This window comes from Macaca nemestrina, chromosome 2 (assembly GCF_043159975.1).
Source record: "Macaca nemestrina isolate mMacNem1 chromosome 2, mMacNem.hap1, whole genome shotgun sequence".
Lineage (NCBI taxonomy): Eukaryota > Metazoa > Chordata > Mammalia > Primates > Cercopithecidae > Macaca > Macaca nemestrina.
Window position 1 is genome coordinate 107,613,010 of NC_092126.1, and position 19,160 is coordinate 107,632,169.

At 36.5% G+C, this 19,160-nt stretch overlaps 1 protein-coding gene across 1 annotated transcript in view; it reads left to right on the plus strand.

Moving 5' to 3' along the window:
* The window catches only part of LOC105480302 (testis and ovary specific TOPAZ 1), a 91,093-nt gene that overhangs the window by 23,848 nt on the left and 48,085 nt on the right, over positions 1 to 19,160 (plus strand). The window contains exons 6-9 of the mRNA XM_011738925.2: positions 1,167 to 1,306; positions 3,383 to 3,468; positions 4,869 to 4,994; positions 16,127 to 16,190. Coding sequence (XP_011737227.1) covers positions 1,167 to 1,306; positions 3,383 to 3,468; positions 4,869 to 4,994; positions 16,127 to 16,190 — 416 coding nt within the window. The remainder of the gene's footprint in view (positions 1 to 1,166; positions 1,307 to 3,382; positions 3,469 to 4,868; positions 4,995 to 16,126; positions 16,191 to 19,160) is intronic.

Consider the following 19,160-nt stretch of genomic DNA (forward strand, 5'->3'; position numbering starts at 1 on the left):
TAATTCTTAAGGGCCCTATGATTTTTGAAATGGTTAAAGTTGCCAGCTGCATTATCCCTTAACAGGAGAGAGCCAGTCTATTTGTTGAATCTTTGAAGGCAGGCATTAACTTTTCTTTAGCTATGAAAGTCCTAGATGGTATCTTCTTCCAGTATAAGGCAGTTTTGTCTATGTTGAAAATCAGTTTGTTGTAGCTTCCCTCATCAGTTATCTTAGCTGGATCTTCTGGATAACTTGCTGCAACTTTTCCATTAGCACTTCCTGTTTGACCTTGCACTTCTATGTTACAGAGATGGCTTGTTTCATCAAACCTCGTGAACCAATTCTGCTAGCTTCATACTTCTGTAACTTTCTTATCTCTCACAGCCCTCACAGAATTGAAGAGAGTTAGGGTCTTGCTCTGTATTAGGGACTGGTTTGATCTTCCATCTAGATCACTCAAACTTTCTCCATTTCCGCAATAAGGCTGTTTCACTTTCTTTTCATTCACATGTTCACTGGAGTAGCACTTTGAATTTCCTTGAAGAACTTTTCCTTTACATTGACAGCTTGGTTAACTATTTGGTACAAGAGGCCTACCTTTTGGCCTATCTTGTTCATCAACATGCCTTCCTCACTAAGCTTAATCATTTCTAGCTTTTGATTTAAAGTAAGAGATGTGAGACCCCTCCTTTCACTTGACTACTTAGGGGACATTGTAGGGTCATTAACTGGTCTAATTTCAATATGGTTTTGTCTCAGGAAATGGGGAGGCCTAAGGAGAGGGAGAGAGATAGGGGAACAGCCAGTTGGTGTTGCAGTCAGAACACACACATCATTCATTGATTAAGTGCACCCTCTTATAAGGGCTTAGTTTTCATGGTGCTCTGAAACAATATCGGTAGTAACATTGATCACTGATCACGAATCACCATAACAGATAAAATAATAATGAAAAAATTTGAAATATTGTGAGAATTACCAAAATGTGACACAGAGACGTAAGTGAGCATATGCTGTTAGAAAAATGGCACCAGTTAGACTTGCTCGACTCAGGGTTGCCACAGTCCTTCAATTTGTAAAAAAATAAAAATAAAAACTTTTTTTAAAAAGAAATATCTGCAAAGGATTACTTTAATGTTTAAAAATGCATTTAAATTCTGATGTTAGTTTTTCCTTTCACACAGCAAAGATTCTAGAAATGCCGACATTATGGTTGGCGAATGTCAGTTTGCAGCACCAGTCCCGAAACCTCTGTGCTTATTAGTACCTCCTTTGAATCTAAGTGGTCATCAAGAAGACACAATACTGAATACCTGGATGAATGGTACTATTTGTTTTCTTAATGAAATCCTGTTGGCTTTTGGTCATATAGGAACTAGGAGATTTTTCTACCAAAAACAAAAGATGATTAAAAAAGAAAAATGGAAACATGTAAAATATGTTAAAATTAGAAAGTCTGTGCACCTTTACTTAGTACTTTTTTTTTTTTTTTTTTTTTTTTTGAGACAGAGTCTCACACTGTTGCCCAGGCTAGAGTGCAGTGGCACGATCTCAGCTCACTGCAACCTGTACCTCCCCAGGTTCAAGCGATTCTCCTGCCTCAGCCTCCTGAGTAGCTGGGATTACAGGCATCCACTGCCATGCCCGGCTAATTTTTTGTATTTTTAGTAGAGACGGGGTTTCACTTTGTTGGCCAGGCTGGTCTTGAACTCCTGACCTCGTAATCTGCCCACCTCAGTCTCCCAAAGTGCTGAAATTACAGGTGTGAGCTACCACGCCCAGCCTACTTAGTACTTTTGATGGAACAATGTGTGAAATATCTGTATTTATGTGATAGTGGTAGTATGAGTAAATTACAGATTGTATCTAAAATATATTTTGATAGAGTGTATTTGTATATGTATTTTAGAATTTGTGTCAGTTTTTTGATAATTAACAGTACTTTGAACAAAACAGACTACATTAAAGGATGAATTTAGAATCTATAAAATCACGTTGTATAGCACACACACCTAACTTTTCTGTACCTACCCAGTACTGACTTCATGCTGCCTCGTGTTGTATACTGTAACAGCAAGCTCATGATGGTCATGTGTTTTATCTTAAAAAGTCTTACAGTTTTCATAATGCAAATTACTGTGAAGCTATGCAGCAAAAACTTCAGCTTGTTTCAGATTATAGCTGGATGCTGCCAAAGTAAAAAATAAATGATTTAAAATTAAAAATACTTTTATTTTTATTTGTTATTTTTATCTTTAGAAAAGAACATTTTTAAATGCCCTAGTTCTCTTTTTAAAAGACCAACATTAAGGGATATGATGCCTGGTGTATTAGTTTGCTTGGGCTGCCATAATAAAATGCCACAGATTAAAGGTCTCAAACAACAGAAATTTATTTTGTACAGTGCTAGAAGTTCAAGACTAAGGTTCTAGAAGGGTTCATTTTCTGATGAGGGCTCTTGTTTCTGGCTTGCAGATGGCTACCTTCTTGCTAAGTCCTCACATAACTTTTCCTTGGTGTGTGCAAGGAAAGAGTGTAAGCTCTGTGGTGCCTATTCTTTTTTTTTTTTTTTTTTTTTTTTTTTTTAAGACAGAGTCTCACTCTGTAGCCCAGGCTGGAGTGCAATGGTGTGATCTTGGCTCACTACAACGTCCGCCTCCCAGGTTCAAGTGATTCTCCTGCCTCAGCCTCCCGAGTAGCTGGGATTACAGGCACACACCACCGTGCCTGGCTAAATTTTGTATTTTTAGTAGAGATGGGTTTCACCATGTTGGCCAGGCTGGTCTCAAACTCCCGACCTCAGGCAGTCTGCCCACCTGGGCCTCCCAAAGTGCTGAGATTACAGGTGTAAGCCACCACACCAGGCTGGCGCCTATTCATATAAGGACATTAATTCCATTGATTCAGGACCCCACCTTTATGACCTCATTTAACCTTATTAACTTCTATAAACACCCTATCTCCAAATATAGTCATATTGAGGGTTAGGGCTTCAACATGTGAATTTTGTGGGAACACAGTTCAGTACATTGCACCTGGATTTGTCACTAGTTTTCTTCCCTTAGAAATGTTCATTGTGTATAATATTTGTCTATTTAACTTAGAGATATATCATTTGAATACAGTGCCCAATGCTGCTATGTGAGGTTTTTAAGAAAGTTGTCTGCAGCTTATAGTGAGTTTAAAATTTTAAATTCAGGTCTAGAAATACTTGAAGGCACCTAAGATGTAAATCACACTATATTTCACAGGAACACACATGGCAGCACAGTCTGTGAATTGAACATGAATATTTCAAAGTGAAACTTTAAAGCAGATAGTAGTGATCATCTATTTCATTGTTATGAAGAAAATAAATTGTAACATATTGGTGTGTAATGTCACTCTAAATCATTTCTAGATTTCAGATTTCTGGGAAAACATTCTGTCCTAAAGCTGCAGAATCCTGAAACTTGTGAAATATTTAAGAGGGAAAAAAATGTGGGGGTAAGTCTACTTTTTAAAAAAGTAATAATCTGTCTCTTTGTCTTCCCCCTCCTCCTCCTTCTCCTCCCTCCTCTTCCTCACTTTCCTCCACTCCCTCTTTTACCCTCCCCTTAAAAAAAAATAATTTCATAAAACCAATACTTTGGACCTTTGGGTTTTATTTCCCTATATATATATATATATTTTTTTTTTGAGACGGAATCTTGCTCTTGTCATCAGGCTGGAGTACAATGGCATGATCTCGGCTCACTGCAACCTCCGCCTCCTGGGTTTGAGCCTCAGCCTCAAGATTCTCCTGCCTCAGCCTCTCGAGTAGCTGGGATTATAGGCGCCCACCACCACACCTGGCTAAGTTTTGTATTTTTAGTAGAGACGGGGTTTCGCCATGTTGGCCAGGCTAGTCTCTAACTCCTGTCCTTGTGATCCTCCTTCCTTGGCCTCCCAAAGTGCTGTGATTACAGGTGTGAGCCACCGTGCCCAGCCTATCATCATTTTTTAAGCAGTTCCAGATATTATATGGATTTTGAATAGAGGTTTGTGGTAAGAGGTAGAAAATAAGTAGTGACTTAGAAGATATTAACAAATAGCATAAGAGGTTGAAAACAGCAGAGGGAGAACATCCAAAACAGAAAAAACAGGCTGAATAGTTTTCTGTGATGACAGAGAAAGCTGCTGATATAAAGCAGTTTATGGGGAAAGTTTGTTGTAAAAAGTTTTAACTCTCATTTGCCTTGTTCTATTAACCAGAAAAACTAAGGAGAATTTTGGTTCTAATAAATGCATCTGAAATATAGTGCATATTATAATAGAATTAACTTTTTGTAAAATAGAGACAGGTATATAAAAGGGAGGAGGAATGTGTACATTTAATTATGTAAAATATGTGGGGGCTGGGAGTCCGTGGGATATTTCTGTTCCTTAATTTTTCTGTGAACCTATACCTGCTCCAAAAAAACAGTCTTAAAAAATGAGAATTATAAAGTGCCATTTTCCATACCACTTATAATATACTGTCTTGTAGTTGTTTTTCTGTCATCTGTATTTCATCCCTCTAATAGATGATAAATTTCTAGAGGGTGCCTTCCACAGAAAGAGTGCTCAATAAATATCTGTCATTGGTGAAAAAAAAAAAAGAGACATAAAAGAGAATAACCTTGATGGAATATTTTACACAAAGATAAATTTTTTAAAATCCAGACAAATCACTCTGAAATGATTTTTAAATTATTTTTGAAAATATAAATTGTTTGAAGTTTTATTTTTTCTTATCAAATTAGCAAACAAGTTATCTTGATACTCTTTGGAGTATATGTTATTTGTGTTGCTTCAAATGCTGTCTTGCTTAACTATACTGGATGCTTTACAGTTAATACAGAAAGTGAATCTTTCTAATTTTCTAGGTGTTCCAGAAGTCCCTAGGGTTGATGATACCCTATAAATATTGCAAATTTCATTTTAATACGTTACGTGGCTGTGAGCGACCACTGTGCAAGTTTGCTCATGTGCCTGAACAAGGGGATGAAAAGGTAAAACATATAAAGTCTTTAAAGTAGAGATTGTTTTAATAGCTATCTCAGTCGTGCATTTTAATTTAGATTTTCGTTGACTCCTAATAGCATTGATGTGAGTTTTGCCTGCTTTTGTTCTTTATATAAAAGGAATCATATGTGTATTCTTTTGTCTATCTTCTTTTGCTCAATATTTTTGAACAAACACCTATTGCAGATGTTTCTCATTGTCGTATAATAGTTAATATTCCATTTTGTGAGTATATCAAAATGGAATATTGGATGGAGCAGATTTGGATATTACAATTGTGATGCTATCAGTGTTCTGCATGTCTTTTGGTGAACATATGTATACATTATGATAGGTTATACTTAAAACTGGAAGTGCTGTGTCATAGGGCCTACATATATTCAGCCTTAGTAGATAACAGCCGAACAGTTTTCCAGAGGAGTTTTACCAAATTACACTCCTACCAGCAATGTCTGAGAATTCTGGTTGTTTCACATCCTTACCAGCTCTTGATATTATTAGCCTTTTGCATTTAGCCATTCTGGCGGGTGGGTAGTGATACCTTCCCTGATGATTGATGAAGTTGAGCACTTTTCAAAATGTTTATTGAGCATTAGTAGGATATGCTGTATTTGGAAGTATACTGATATTTTCCCTATATTCTGTGGGATTCTTTTTCTTCTCTGTCTACAATAATTGATCACATAATCTGTATACAAGTTCTCAGTTGTGTGTGTGTGTATGTATATCTATATATATAAAATCATTTACTACTTTAGAAGTTGCCTTTTCACCTTTTGTATTTTGTTTTTTTAATTTTTAATTTAAAATTACAAGTTGAAAACTATAGTTTATTTATGGGGTACAGTGTGATGTTTTGATTTATGAATATGATATGGAATAATTAAATCAAGCTAATTAACATATCTGTCACCTAGGATACTATCTTTTTTTGTGGTGAGAACATTTGAAATTTACTCTTAGCAATTATGAAATGTACATTATTATTTGCTATAGTCACCACACCATGCAGTAGATATCAAAGAAAAAAAACTTTTTCTTCCTGTTTAATTGAGGCTTGGTACTCTTTGACCATCATCTCCCCATTCCCCTTACCACCCTTCACCCCTGTCCTCTGGTAACTACTGTTCTACTCTCTGCTCCTTTGAGTTTTAGATTCCATATGTAAATGAGAACATATATGGCATTTGTCTTTCTGTACTTGGCTTATTTCAGTTAGCATGTTCTCCAGTCTTTCTGTGTTACAGTGACAAAACTTCTTTCTTTTTTTAAGGCTGAATAGTATTTCATTGTGTATATATACCACATTTTCTTAATCCATTCATCCATTGATGGACACTTAGGTTGATTCCATACCTTGGCTGTTGTGAATAGTGCTGCAATGAACATGGAAGTGCAGACATCTCTTCAACATACTGATTTCAAATCTTTTGGGTAAATACACAGAAGTGAGATGCTAGATCATATGGCAATTCTATTTTTAGTTTTTTGAGGAATGACCGTACAGTTTTCCATAATGGCTATACTAATTTACATTGCCACCAACAGTATACAAAGATTCCCTTTTCTCCACATCTTCACCAGCACTTGTTATCATTTGTCTTTTTGATAATAGCCATTCTGACAGATGTCAGGCAATATGTCACTGAGGTTTATAATTTGCATTTCTCTGATTCATGATGTTGAGCCTTTTTTCGTACATTTGCCATTTATGTATCTTCTTTTGAGGAATGTTTGTTCAGCTCTCTTGCCCCCCCACCCCCTGTTTTTTTTTTTGTTTTGGGGACAGAGTCTTGCTCTGTTGCCCAGGCTGGAGTGCAGTGGCACAATCTCGGCTCACTGCAGCCTCTGCCTCCTGGGTTCAAGCAATTATCCTGCCTCCGCCTCCTGAGTAGCTGGGACTGCAGGCCTGCGCCACCACACCTGGCTAATTTTTGTATTTTTAGTAGAGACGGGGTTTCACCATGTTGGCCAGGATGGTCTCCATCTCCTGACCTCATGATCTGCCCGCTTTGGCCTCCCAAAGTGCTGGGATGACAGGCGTGAGCCACCACGCCCAGCCTCCCTTGCCCATTTTTACATTGGATTACTTCTGTTCTTTCTAAGTTATTTGAATTATTTATATATTTTAGATACTAACCCCTTATCAAATGTATGGCTTGCAAATATTTTCTCCCAATCTATAGGTTATCAGAACTTAATCTTAACGAAACCAACAACTATCCTCTAACAAGGAATTTACCACCAGATTGTGCCCAGATAAGGCAAACACCTAGCTATAGCCTTTCAAGTAATTTCTCAACTTTGTTTCCACATTCAGTCTGTAAGAAATCCCACTGTTCACACTGTTAAAACAGAGCTCTCTGAACCTCTCTAGTTTGTGGTGCTTCCCCATTCATGAATCTTTTAATGCTCAGATAAACTCTATTAAATTTATTTTTTCTGAAGTTTTTCTTTTAACAGAAGTCAAAACAAAGTTAGCAGGGACACACTGAAGCCTTTCTGTGTGAAAAGGCTGAAAAGGTTGCATGATGGTAAAAGGCTATATTCTAGAAGACCTCTGCTAAAATAATAACTCTCTAATACAGCAAGAGCCAGAGTTTTTTACATCTTCTTTTTGTTTTCAATCTCTTTTCCTCTTTACACTATATTCTCTATTCCACATTCAGAATTATCTTCCTAAAATATGGAATTAATCTGGTCAATAATAAAAAAAATGCCTCCCTTCTGTATACAAAATAAATTCAAATTATTTAGTTTGACATTCAACAACTTACAATCACATGTCAGTATATTTGTCAAATTTCAGTTCCCACTGATGTACCACCCGCCGTGCTCCAATCACACCATCCTCTTCATCCTTTAAAACCCAGCTCAAAGCCACAATAATATGTGGCAAGAAAAGACTATGCACTAAGACCACTAAGATAAGTAAGATAGGTCCCAGCTATCGAGAACCCCATTTGGCAGAGAGACACACAAGCAAACAAATCAATGTTATTTAATATAAAGGATGTGTTATAAAATATGAGCAGAATACAGGTAGGCAAATTATTAATCCAAACAAGTAAGATCAGAAGAAGCTTCATAGAAAAAATAAAAAGATATTCATGGGTGAAAGAATAATAGTCAACACTTACCATATATGCCAGATTCTGTTTCAAGTGCTTTACGTATATTAACTGATTTAATCCTCATTTTGTTGATGATGAAAATGAGAGGCCGGGCGCGGTGGCTCATGCCTGTAATCCCACCACTTTGGGAGGCCCAGGTGGGTGGATCACCTGAGGTCAGGAGTTCAAGACCAGCCTGGCCAACATTGTGAAACCCTGTCTTTTTTTTTGGCGAGGCACGGTGACTCAGGCCTGTAATCCCAACACTTTGGGAGGCTGAGGCGGGCAGATCATTTGAGGTCAGGAGTTGGAGACCAGCTTGACCTACAAAGTGAAACCCCATCTCTACTAAAATACAAAAATTAGCTGGGCATGGTGGCGGGCACCTAGCTATTTGGGAGGTTGAGGCAGGAGTATTGCTTGAACCCAGGAGGTGGAGGTTGCAGTGAGGCGAGTCTGCACCACTGCACTCCAGCCTAGGTGACAGAGCAAGACTCCCTCTCAAAAAACAAAAAAGCAAAAAAAAGAAACGAAAGAAAAGAAAATGAGAATCAAAAAGAATTTAAGTAAAATAAACATAATAATGACTACCATTTATTGAATATTTACAACATGCCAGGCACAATGCTAAGCCCTGAAATGGAAGTAAAGACTTTAATTTTTTTTTTTTTTTTTTAGACGGAGTTCTTGTTGCCCAGGCTGGAGTGCAGTGGCACAATTTCAGCTCACTGTAACCTCAGCCTCCTGTGTTCAAACGATTCTCCTGCCTCAGCCTCCCGAATGGCTGGGATTACAGGCGTGCGCCAACACGCCTGGCTAATTTTGTATTCTTAGTAGAGACAGGGTTTCTTCATGTTGGTCAGGCTGGTCTTGAACTCCCAACCTCAGGGGATCCACCCACCTTGGCCTCCCAAAGTGCTGGGATTACAGGCATGAGCCACCACACCCAGCCACCTTTAATTCTTTTAAGTGAGAGATGGCAGTTCTTATTTTGTACCTCCACTAGTAGGTTGTTTTTTTTTTTTTAATTGCTCTTGATTCATAATATTTTACATATTTATGGGGTATATGTGACATTTTGTTACATCCATGTGTGTGATTTTTATACATCTATGCATGTAGTGAAACATCATATACCCCATAAATATGTAAAATTTATTGTTATACATCCACATAGTTTACATGTATAGATATAACAAAATATCATATATACCCCATAAATATGTAAAATATTGTGAATCAAGATTTTAAAAAATGATCAATCAAGTCAGGGTATTTGGTGTATCCATCACCTTGAGTGTTTAACATTTCTATATGTTGGGAACATTTCAAATTCTCTCTTCTAGCTACTTTGAAATACACAGTACATTGTTGCTAACTGTAGTCATCCTACACTGCTATCAAACATTAGAGCTTATACCTTCTAACTGTATGTTTATACTATTTGACCAACCACTCTTTTTCCCCCTCCTACCTACACATTCTTCCCAGCCTCTGAATCTATCATTCTACTATCTACCTCAATGAAATCAACTTTTTTGGCTCCCACATAAAAGTGAGAATATGGTGTATGTGTCTTTGTGCCTGCTTATTACCACTTAACATAATGACCTCCAGTTCATCCATATTGCTGCAGACTACATGATTTCATTATTTTTTATGACCAAATAATATTCCATTGTGTGTATATACCACATTTTCTTTATTCATTGATCTATTGATGGACACTTGGGTCAATTCCATCTTTGCTACTGTGAATAGTGCTGGAATAAACATGTGAGTACAGGTATCTCTTTAATTTACTGATTTTTTTTTCTTTGGATAAATACCCAGTAGTGGGAGTGCTGGATCATATGGTAGTTTTAGTTTTTTAAGAAATCTCCATACTGTTTTCCACAGAGGCTGCACTAATTTACATTCCTACCAACAGTGTATAAGAGTTCTTTTTCTCTGCATCCTCACCAACATTTGTTATTTTCTGTCTTCTTAGTAATAGGCACTCTAACTGGGGTAAGGTAATATCTTACTGTAGTTTAGATTTGCGTTTCCCTGATACATGGTAATGTTGAGCATTCTTTCATATACCTGTTAGCCATTTGTATGTCTTCTCTTGAGAAATGTCTGTTCATGTCATTTGCCCACTTTTTAATGAGATTATTTGCTTTTTTTACTGTTGAATTGTTTGAGTTCCTTGTATATTCTGGATATTAGTCCTCTGTCACATGAATAGTTTGCAGATATTTTCTTTCATTCAACAGGTTCTCTTCACTCTGTTTGCTGTGCAGAAGCTTTTTGGTTTAATATAGTCCCATTTGTCTTGTTTTTTGTTTTGTTGTCTGTGCTTTTGTAGCTTTTGCCATAAAATCTTTGCCTAGACCAATGTCCTGTAGTATCTCCCCTATGTTTTCTCCTATGGTTTTAGGTGTTAAGTTTTAATCCATCTTGAGTTGATTTTGTGTATGGTGAGAGATAGGGATTCAGTTTCATTCTTCTGGATATGGATATCTTAATTTTCCCAGCACCACTTATTGAAGAGGGTCCTTTTCTTAATGTATGTTCTTGGTGCCTTTGTCAAAAATCAGTTGGCTGTAAATACATAAATTTACTTCTGGATTCTCTGTTCTATTCCATTGGTCTGTAGGTCTGTTTTTATATCAATACCATGCTTTTTTGTTTACTGTATCCTTATAATGTATTTTGAAGTGAGGTAGTGTAATGCCTCCAGCTTTGTTCTTTTTCTTTCAGAATCGCTTTACCTATTCTGGCTCTTTTTTGGTTCCCTGTGAATTTTAGGATGTTTTTCTATGTGAAAAATGACATTGGTATTTTAATAGAGATTACATTGAATCTGTAGATTGCTTTGGGCAGTTTTTTTTTTTTTTTTTTTTGGATGGAGTCTCGCCCTGTTGCCAGGCTGGAGGGCAAGTGGCGAGATCTCAGCTCACTGCAACCTCCACCTCCTGGGTTCAAGCAATTCTCCTGCCTCAGCCTCCTGAGTAGCTGGCACTACAGCCACATGCCACCATTTTTAGTAGAGACAGGTTTCACCTTGTTGGCCAGGATGGTCTTGCTCTCCTGACTTCGTGATCTGCCCACCTCAGCCTCCCAAAGTGCTGGGATTACAGGCATAAGCCACCACACCTGGCCCAGTATGGTCATTTTAATGACATTAATCCTTCTTATTTATAAGCTTGGGATGTCTTTCCATTTATTAATGTCCTCTTCAGTCTCTTTCATCAGTGCCTTGTGGTTTTCCTTGTAGAGATCTTTTACCTCCTTGGGTAAATTTATTCCTAGGTTTTTTTTGTAACTTTTATAATTGGGAATACCTTCTTGATTTCTCTCTCTCAGCTATTTCCTTATTGGTATATAGAAACACTGTTAATTTTTGTATTTTGATTTTGTATCCTGCAACTTTACTGATTTATTAATCAGATCTAAGAGTTTTCTGGTGTATTCTTTAGTTATTTTTAAATATAAAATCATATCAGTAGCAAAGAGTGACAATTTGACTTCTCTAACTTGGATGCCTTTTATTTCTTTCTCTTTCCTGCTTGCTCTGGCCAGGACTTCTGGTACTATGTTGAATAGGATTGGTGAAAGTAGGCATCCTTGTCTTGGTCATTCAGTATGACGTTAGCTGCAGGTTTGCCTTATATGGCTGAGAGAGTTTGGATATTTGTCCCTGCCCAAATCTCACATTGAATTGTAATCTGCAATCCTGGAGGTGGGGCCTGGTGGGAGATGTTTGGGTGATGAGGATGGATCCTTCATGTCGTGGTGCTTTCTTCACTGTAGTGAGTTCTCATGAGATCTGGTCATTTAAAAGTGTGTGGCACCTTCCGCTCCACTCTCTTTTGCTCTCTTGTTCCTGCTTTCACCATGTGATGTGTCTGCTCCACCTTCACCTTCTGCGATGATTGTAAACTTTCTTAGGCCTCCCTAGAAACTGAGCAGATGCCAGCACCGTGCTTCCTGTAAAGCCTGCAGAACCATGGGCCAATTAAACATCTTTTCTTTATAAATTACCCAGTCTCAGATATTTCTTTATAGCAATGCAAGAATGACCTAATAATACAATGACCTTTATTATATTGAGGTATATTCCTCCTATGCCTAGTTTATTGAGGTTTTTATCATGAAGGATATTGAATTTTATTAAATGCTTTTTCTGCATTTATTGAGATGACCATGTGGTTTTTGTCCTTCATTCTGTTAATGTGATGTATCATGTTTATTTATTTGTGTGTGTTGTGCCAAACTTACATTCCTAGAATAAATCCAACTTGATCATGATGTATTTTTTTTTTTATGTACTGCTAGATTCGGTTTGCTAATATTTTGTTGAGAATTTTTGAGTCTGTGTTTATCAGGGGTATTGACCTATAGTTTTTACTGTTGTTGTAGCCTTGTCTGGTTTTGTTATCAGAGTAATGCTGGCGTCATAGAATGAGTTAGGGACCATTCCTTTCTCTTCCATTTTTTGGAATAGTTTGAGGAAAATTGGTATTAGTTCTTCTTCGAAAGTTTGGAATTCAGCAGTGAAGTCATCTGGTCCTGGACTTTTTTTTTGTTCAGAGTTTTCATTAAAGATGCAATCTCATTACTTGTTTTTGATCTGTTCAGGTTTTCTGTTTCTTCCTAATTCAATCTCAGTAGGTTGTATGTGTCCAGGAATTTATCCATTTCCTCTAGATTTTCTACTTTTTCATGTATAGTTAGTTGTTCATAATAGTCTCTGATGATCTTTTTATATTTCCATAGTATCCATTGTAAAGTTTGCATTTTCATTTCAGATTTTGTTTGTTTGGGTCTTTTCTTTATCTTGATTAGTCTAGCTAACAGTTTATCAATTTTGTTTATCATTTTGAGAAAACAAGTTTTCATTGTGTTGACCCTCCTTTTTTTTTTTTCTTTTTTTGTCTCTATTTTGTTTAGCCCCACTCTGATCTTATTTCTTTCCTTCTACTAGTTTTGGGTTTGGTTTGTTCTTGCTTTTCTAGTTTCTTGAGATGCATTGTTAGAGTGATTATTTGAAATCTTTCTACTTTTTTAACATAGGTGTTTAATGCTATAAACTTCCCTTCTAGAATAGTTGTTGCTGTATCTCATATATTTTGGTATTTTGTTTTCTCATTGCTTCAAGAAATTTTTGCATTTTCTTCTCAATTTCTTGACCTGATGGTCATTCAGGAGCATGTTGTTTAGTTTCCATGTATTTGCAGTTTCCAGAGTTCCTCTTGTTATTGATTTCTAGTTCTATTTTATTGTATCTGAGAAGATACTTGATATGATTTTGATTTTTTTAATTGCTGATTCGTTTTGTATTCTAACATATGGTCTAAAAAATGTTCATGTGCTGATGAAAAGAATGTGTGTTCTGTAGCTGTTGGATGAAATGTTCTGTAAATGTCTGTTAGGTCCTTTGATTTAATGTGCAGTTTGAATCTAGTGTTTCTTTGTTAGTTTTCTGTCTAGATGTTCTGTCTAATGCTAAGAGTAGGGTGTTTAAGTCTCCAACTATTATTGTATTGGAGTCTGTCCCTCCCTTTAGATCTAATAATATTTGCTTCATGTGTCTGGGTGCTGCATTGATAGATGCATGTATTTTAAGTTGTTATATCCTGTTGCTGAATTGATACATTTGTCTTTAAATAAAGACTTTATCTTTTTTGTTATTTTTTTACTTAAAGTCTGTTTTATCTGATAAGTATAGCTGCTCCTGCTTGCTTTTGGCTTTTGTTTGCATGGAATATCTTTTTCCATCCCTTTACTTTCAATCTAATGTGTCTTTACAGGTGAGATGAGTTTCTGGTAAGGAGCATATCATTGGATCATGTTTAATCCATTTAGCCAATCTATATCTTTTAAGTGGAAAGTTTAATTCCTTTACATTCAAGGTTATTATTGACATGTAAGGGCTTATTCCTGTCATCTTATTAATTGATATCTGGCTGTTTTGTATATCCTTTGTTTCTTTCTTTCTCTCTTACTGCTTATCTGTAGTGCTAACATTTTATTCTTTTCTCTTTCTTGTTTGTATGCTCTGCTTTATCAGTGGTGTTTATGTTTGCATGATGGTAGATATCATTCTTTTCACTTCTAGGTGTAGGATTCCCTTAAGCGTTTCTTGTAGGGCTGGTATAGTGGTGATGAACTCCCTCAGCTTTTGCTTTTCTGGGAAAGACTTTCTCTTTATTTATGAAGGCTAACTTTGCTGAGTATAATATCAATTAATATCCATATTTTCTTTTAGCATACTTTAGATGCATCATCCTATTCTCTCCTGGTCTGTAAGGTTTCTGCTGAGAAATCCACTGTTAGTCTGATGGAGATTTCTTTATAAGTGACTAGATGCTTTTTTTTTTTTCCTTTCCTTTCCTTTTTTTTTTTTTTTTTTTTTTTGAGACAGGGTCTTTCTCTGTTGCCCAGGCTGGAGTGCAGTGGTGTGATCTCAGCTCGCTGCAACTTCTGCCTCCTGGGCTCGGATGATCCTCCCACCTCAGCCTCCCAAGCAGCTGGGACTACAGGCACATGTCACCATGCCCAGCTAATTTTTCTATTTTTAGTAGAGATGGGGTTTCACCATGTTGCCCAGGCTGGTCTCTAACACTTAGACTCAAGCAATCCACCCGTCTTGGCCTTCCAAAGTGCTGAGATTACAGGCATGAGCTACTGTACGCAGCCTGTTCTTTTTCAAAAGTTGTTTTAGCAGTCCACAGCAGTGATGGTTGCAAACAATAGAATTTGTCCTTCTGGTATGTGAAAATGTGTAGCCATCTTTCTGCTGGGGGTGTGGCTGGGTCACTGCTATTGGCTCCCACAGCCACAGCAGCTGCAGCTGCAGGCCAGGAATGTCAGTAGGGCTCCAGGGATTTTTCACTCGGCACCAGGGCAGGGCACAGTCTATGGGGGCTGGGCTCCCAACATGGCACCAGGGTGTTGTTAATTAGCAGCTTTTTTAGCAGCTACTTAGGACTTAGTAGTTTGTGGGACTCAGCATGAGCTCTTCCTCTCTGGAGCAGTGCTTTTCCAGGCAACCTCCCTACATTAGTCTCAGGACCCACAAGGGCCAAGGGACTCTGTCATGGCTAGGATTATAGGAGTTTTCAGCCAGAGTGTGGGCCACTGGGAGTCTGTCATTTACACTTTCTTTGTATTAGGGAGCCTCTCTAACTCCACTAGTAGGTTTTGATCCTGCTGAGATTCTTTCTCTGTATAAGACAAACTAAGCAAATGCATTTTCTTCTACCTTTTAGCAAAATCTCACTGAAATGCATTCATCCATTTGGCTCACCATGCCATCCCTTCTCCACTGAAATGGGTGGTCCAAGGCCAGGTCTTCAGGCATTTAATACCCACCGCAATGCTATGGTAGTCAGAAACTCCTTTTCACCCTCTTAAAAGTATCTTTTGAGAAATAGAATTTCTTCATTTTTATAGTCCAATTTTTCAGTTTTCTTTTGTGCTATTAACTTTTTGCATCCTATTGAAGATCTTTACCAAGATCATGAAGATGTTCTCCTACGTTTTTCCTTTAAAAGTTTGTTTTACCTTTTGCAGAATCAAATCATCTAGAATTGATTTTTGTTTATGATATAAAAAGAGAATCAAGATACAGTTTTTTCCCATGTGGATCTTCAGGTGACACATTACCGTTTATCAAAAAGACCATCTTTTCCCCACTACACTACAATGATACCATGTTATAAATCAGCTGACTGTATATGAGTGGGTCTGTTTCTGGGCTCTCTGTTCTAATACATTGGTCAGTGTGTTTATCCTTGCACCGGGAAATGGTTATTTATAAAATAACATAAGATTTTTGTAATGAATTAAATATGTACTTCAAATCTGTGAGTTAACCAAACATCAGCTTCTTTATTCCAATCCTTTGAGATCATTTAAAAATTTCAATATAAGCAAAAAGATAGGATTGAAATGTGTATAGTTCTTACAGAATATTTAAAAAAAAGGTAATTTTACATTTTTCATGACTTTTGCAGGTTTGCATGGATGTGTTTAAGAAATATATAAATATCAATGAACTGTGTTTGCTACAGCGTGCAGGTATGAAACAAATAATTCGTATAAAGCTATTAATGTGTGGATATTAAGTAATGTGCTATTGTTTGAAAATAGTTTAAAAGTAAATTCAGTAATTTGTAAGTTTGAAAACGGAATGCCTTACCTAAGAGTGGCTCTGTTGGCCTAAGAAAGGATTGAAAATAAATGAGATATTTTGGTTAATTAAAAAAAAATCTACCTAATACTGTAATTCCCTTACACACTAATATTTTCATGACTTACAAATTTTATTTACAAGTGTAAGATGGAGAAAATGGTATTGTTAATTAGTCTTTAACTCTATCTAAAGGGACTTTTCAGAAGCTGACTCTTTCCTATTTCTTCTTCCTTCTTCTCTTTTTACATTTACCTCTTGTAGCCAGTGTACCATCCAGTGAGTTCTGTGCAGTTCCCTATACATACCAGGCTGTGTTCAAACTTCAAGGCTACTATTACCACTTCTCTCTGTTAGGGATGCCTCTAGTTCCATCCCATTTCCTCATGGCAAAGGAAAGGCTATTCGGCCTTCAAGGCTAGGTCATAGGAAATAGGATTGGCTATTTGGCCTTCAAGGCTAGGTCATAGGAAATAGGATTACCTCCTCTATTAGGCCCTTATCTGATTCCACAACCCCATCCCATTCTTTGCCACCTTCTCCCCATACTAATAGTGAGCTGCAAGAGGACAGAGACCATGCTTAATTTATTTGTATTTGTCACCCTGACACAACCACCAAAGCCACATAGTAGATGTGGTAATAGAGCACTTTCACTTCATATATTTCTGCTTGAGATCTCATTCTGCTAAAAACAAAGTCTCTGACAGGTTTATTGTTTTGTTTTGCTGGTGATATCATCTCCCCAAGGATTAGAGGAAACACCTCCTGGAATTGCTAGTCTGAACTTAATGTAACTGTAACAAAGAAGTAGCAGTTAAGGTGAAGTAATAGGTACCTATATGGGAGTATACTTGTAACCTGAGGGGTTTATCCATATCTAACCTATATAGTTTCATAGGTTAGATATGGGTGAAATTTTAAATTCCAGAAATAATCCCATAACATGAGATGTGGAAGAAAAGAGGATGTCGTGAAAAAGATGCAGAACTCCCAAAAATATAAGTCTGACTGTATAAAGATCCAACATGGCTACAGGAAAAATCCATCTGAATTTTGCTTTAAAACAATGAATAGAGAACAAAAATAAGAGCCTGTAGCAAAGAATAAATGTAGGAAGTTGTCAAGAACCTGTGGAAATTTTTTGGTTTAAAAATAAAAACTTAGTGGGAAATAATAGATAGCTCAGAATAGACCTGATATATATGAGGGGTTTAGTGTTTACAAAGACCATAGGATTTGAGACAAGAGGAATCACTTTGAAAATGATAAGATAACTAGATAGCAACTTAAAGAGGCTCTGAATACCACTGGTATAAATAAGTTATGGATTTAGCTACTCAGGCTCTACAGAGAGGCCTCAGGAACCCTTTTGGTGCACAAGGGGAGGGAGCTGAGTCATTGGACCCCCCCCCCAACTCCCTGTTTAACCATAGTTTCTTGTTTATCTATTTTATATTTAAATTTCCACATAAAATTCTTTTGAGAAGTTTTTAAATTTTAAGTTTCCATTTAGAAATTTTAAATTTACAAAAATCTGTGAAAATAGAAATAATACAAACAATAGTCATATCCTTTATCATTTTCATTTGTTCACTCTCTCCTTCCTTCCATATATGTGTGTATATACACATGTGCACATATGTGCATGGCCATTCACACACACACGTTTTTCCCTGAACCACTTGAAGTTAAGTTGCACATATCATGGCCCTTTACCACCAAATACTTTAATGCATATTTCTGAAAAACAGGCTATACTTTTATATAACCATGGCACATTTATCCACATTAGTAAATTTAACATGAGTACAATAGTTTTGTCTAATCTATTACTTATATTCAAATTTTGTCACTTGACCCGATGATGGCCTTTTGTAGCATTTTTCCCTCTAGTTTAGGATCCAGTCCAGGATCAGGTGTGCATTTAGTTGTCATGGACTCTTTAGCCTCCTTTAATCTAGAACATTTCCACCGTCTGTCTTGGACATTTTGGGAGTATGTATATGATAAAATATACATAAAATTTACTATTTTAAACATTTTTAAGTGTACAATTCACTGCCATATTAAGTACATTCGTTATGTGTAACTATCACCATTATCCATTCCTAGAACTTTCTCATCCCAAACAGAAACGCTGTATGCATTAAACAATAACTCCTCATTACCCTCATTCTCAGCCCTTGATAACCTCTAATCTACTTTCTGGCCCTATGCATTTGTCTATTCTAGGTATTTCATATAAGTAAAATTACACAATATTTGTCCTTTTGTGTCTGGATTATTTCACTTAGCATAGTGTCCTCAAGGTTTATCCATATTATAACATGTATCAGAATTTTCTTCCTTTTTAAGGCTGATATCCTGTTTTATGAATTTACCAAATTTTGCTTATATATTCATTTGTTGATGGACACTTTGTTGTTTTTTCCTTTTGGGTATTAAAGTAATGTTGCCGTGAACTTTGGCATACAAGTATCTACTTGAGTCCTTGCTTTCAGTTCTTTCGGGTATATACCTAAGAGTAAAACTATAGGTCCTGTTTTATCTGTTTTATATTTGAATTTCCACATAAAATTTCCCTTTCCAGAAGTTTTATGGCCAAAAACATTTTAAAACAACGCATTTAGCATATACCAGAATGAATCAATGAAGTACAGCAATTAGCAATTCAGTAGAAAAAAAGTCTTTTAAATCAGATTTTTAGAAAGATGACGATTTCTGTGGTTTAATCAAAGGGAGTATAAAAGATATAAATTTGATCACATAAATTTGAACTAAAAAGCTATTATCTTCAATATTTTAGATTTACCACTGGTAATATACAAAAATATTCCAATATATAAGAATAATGA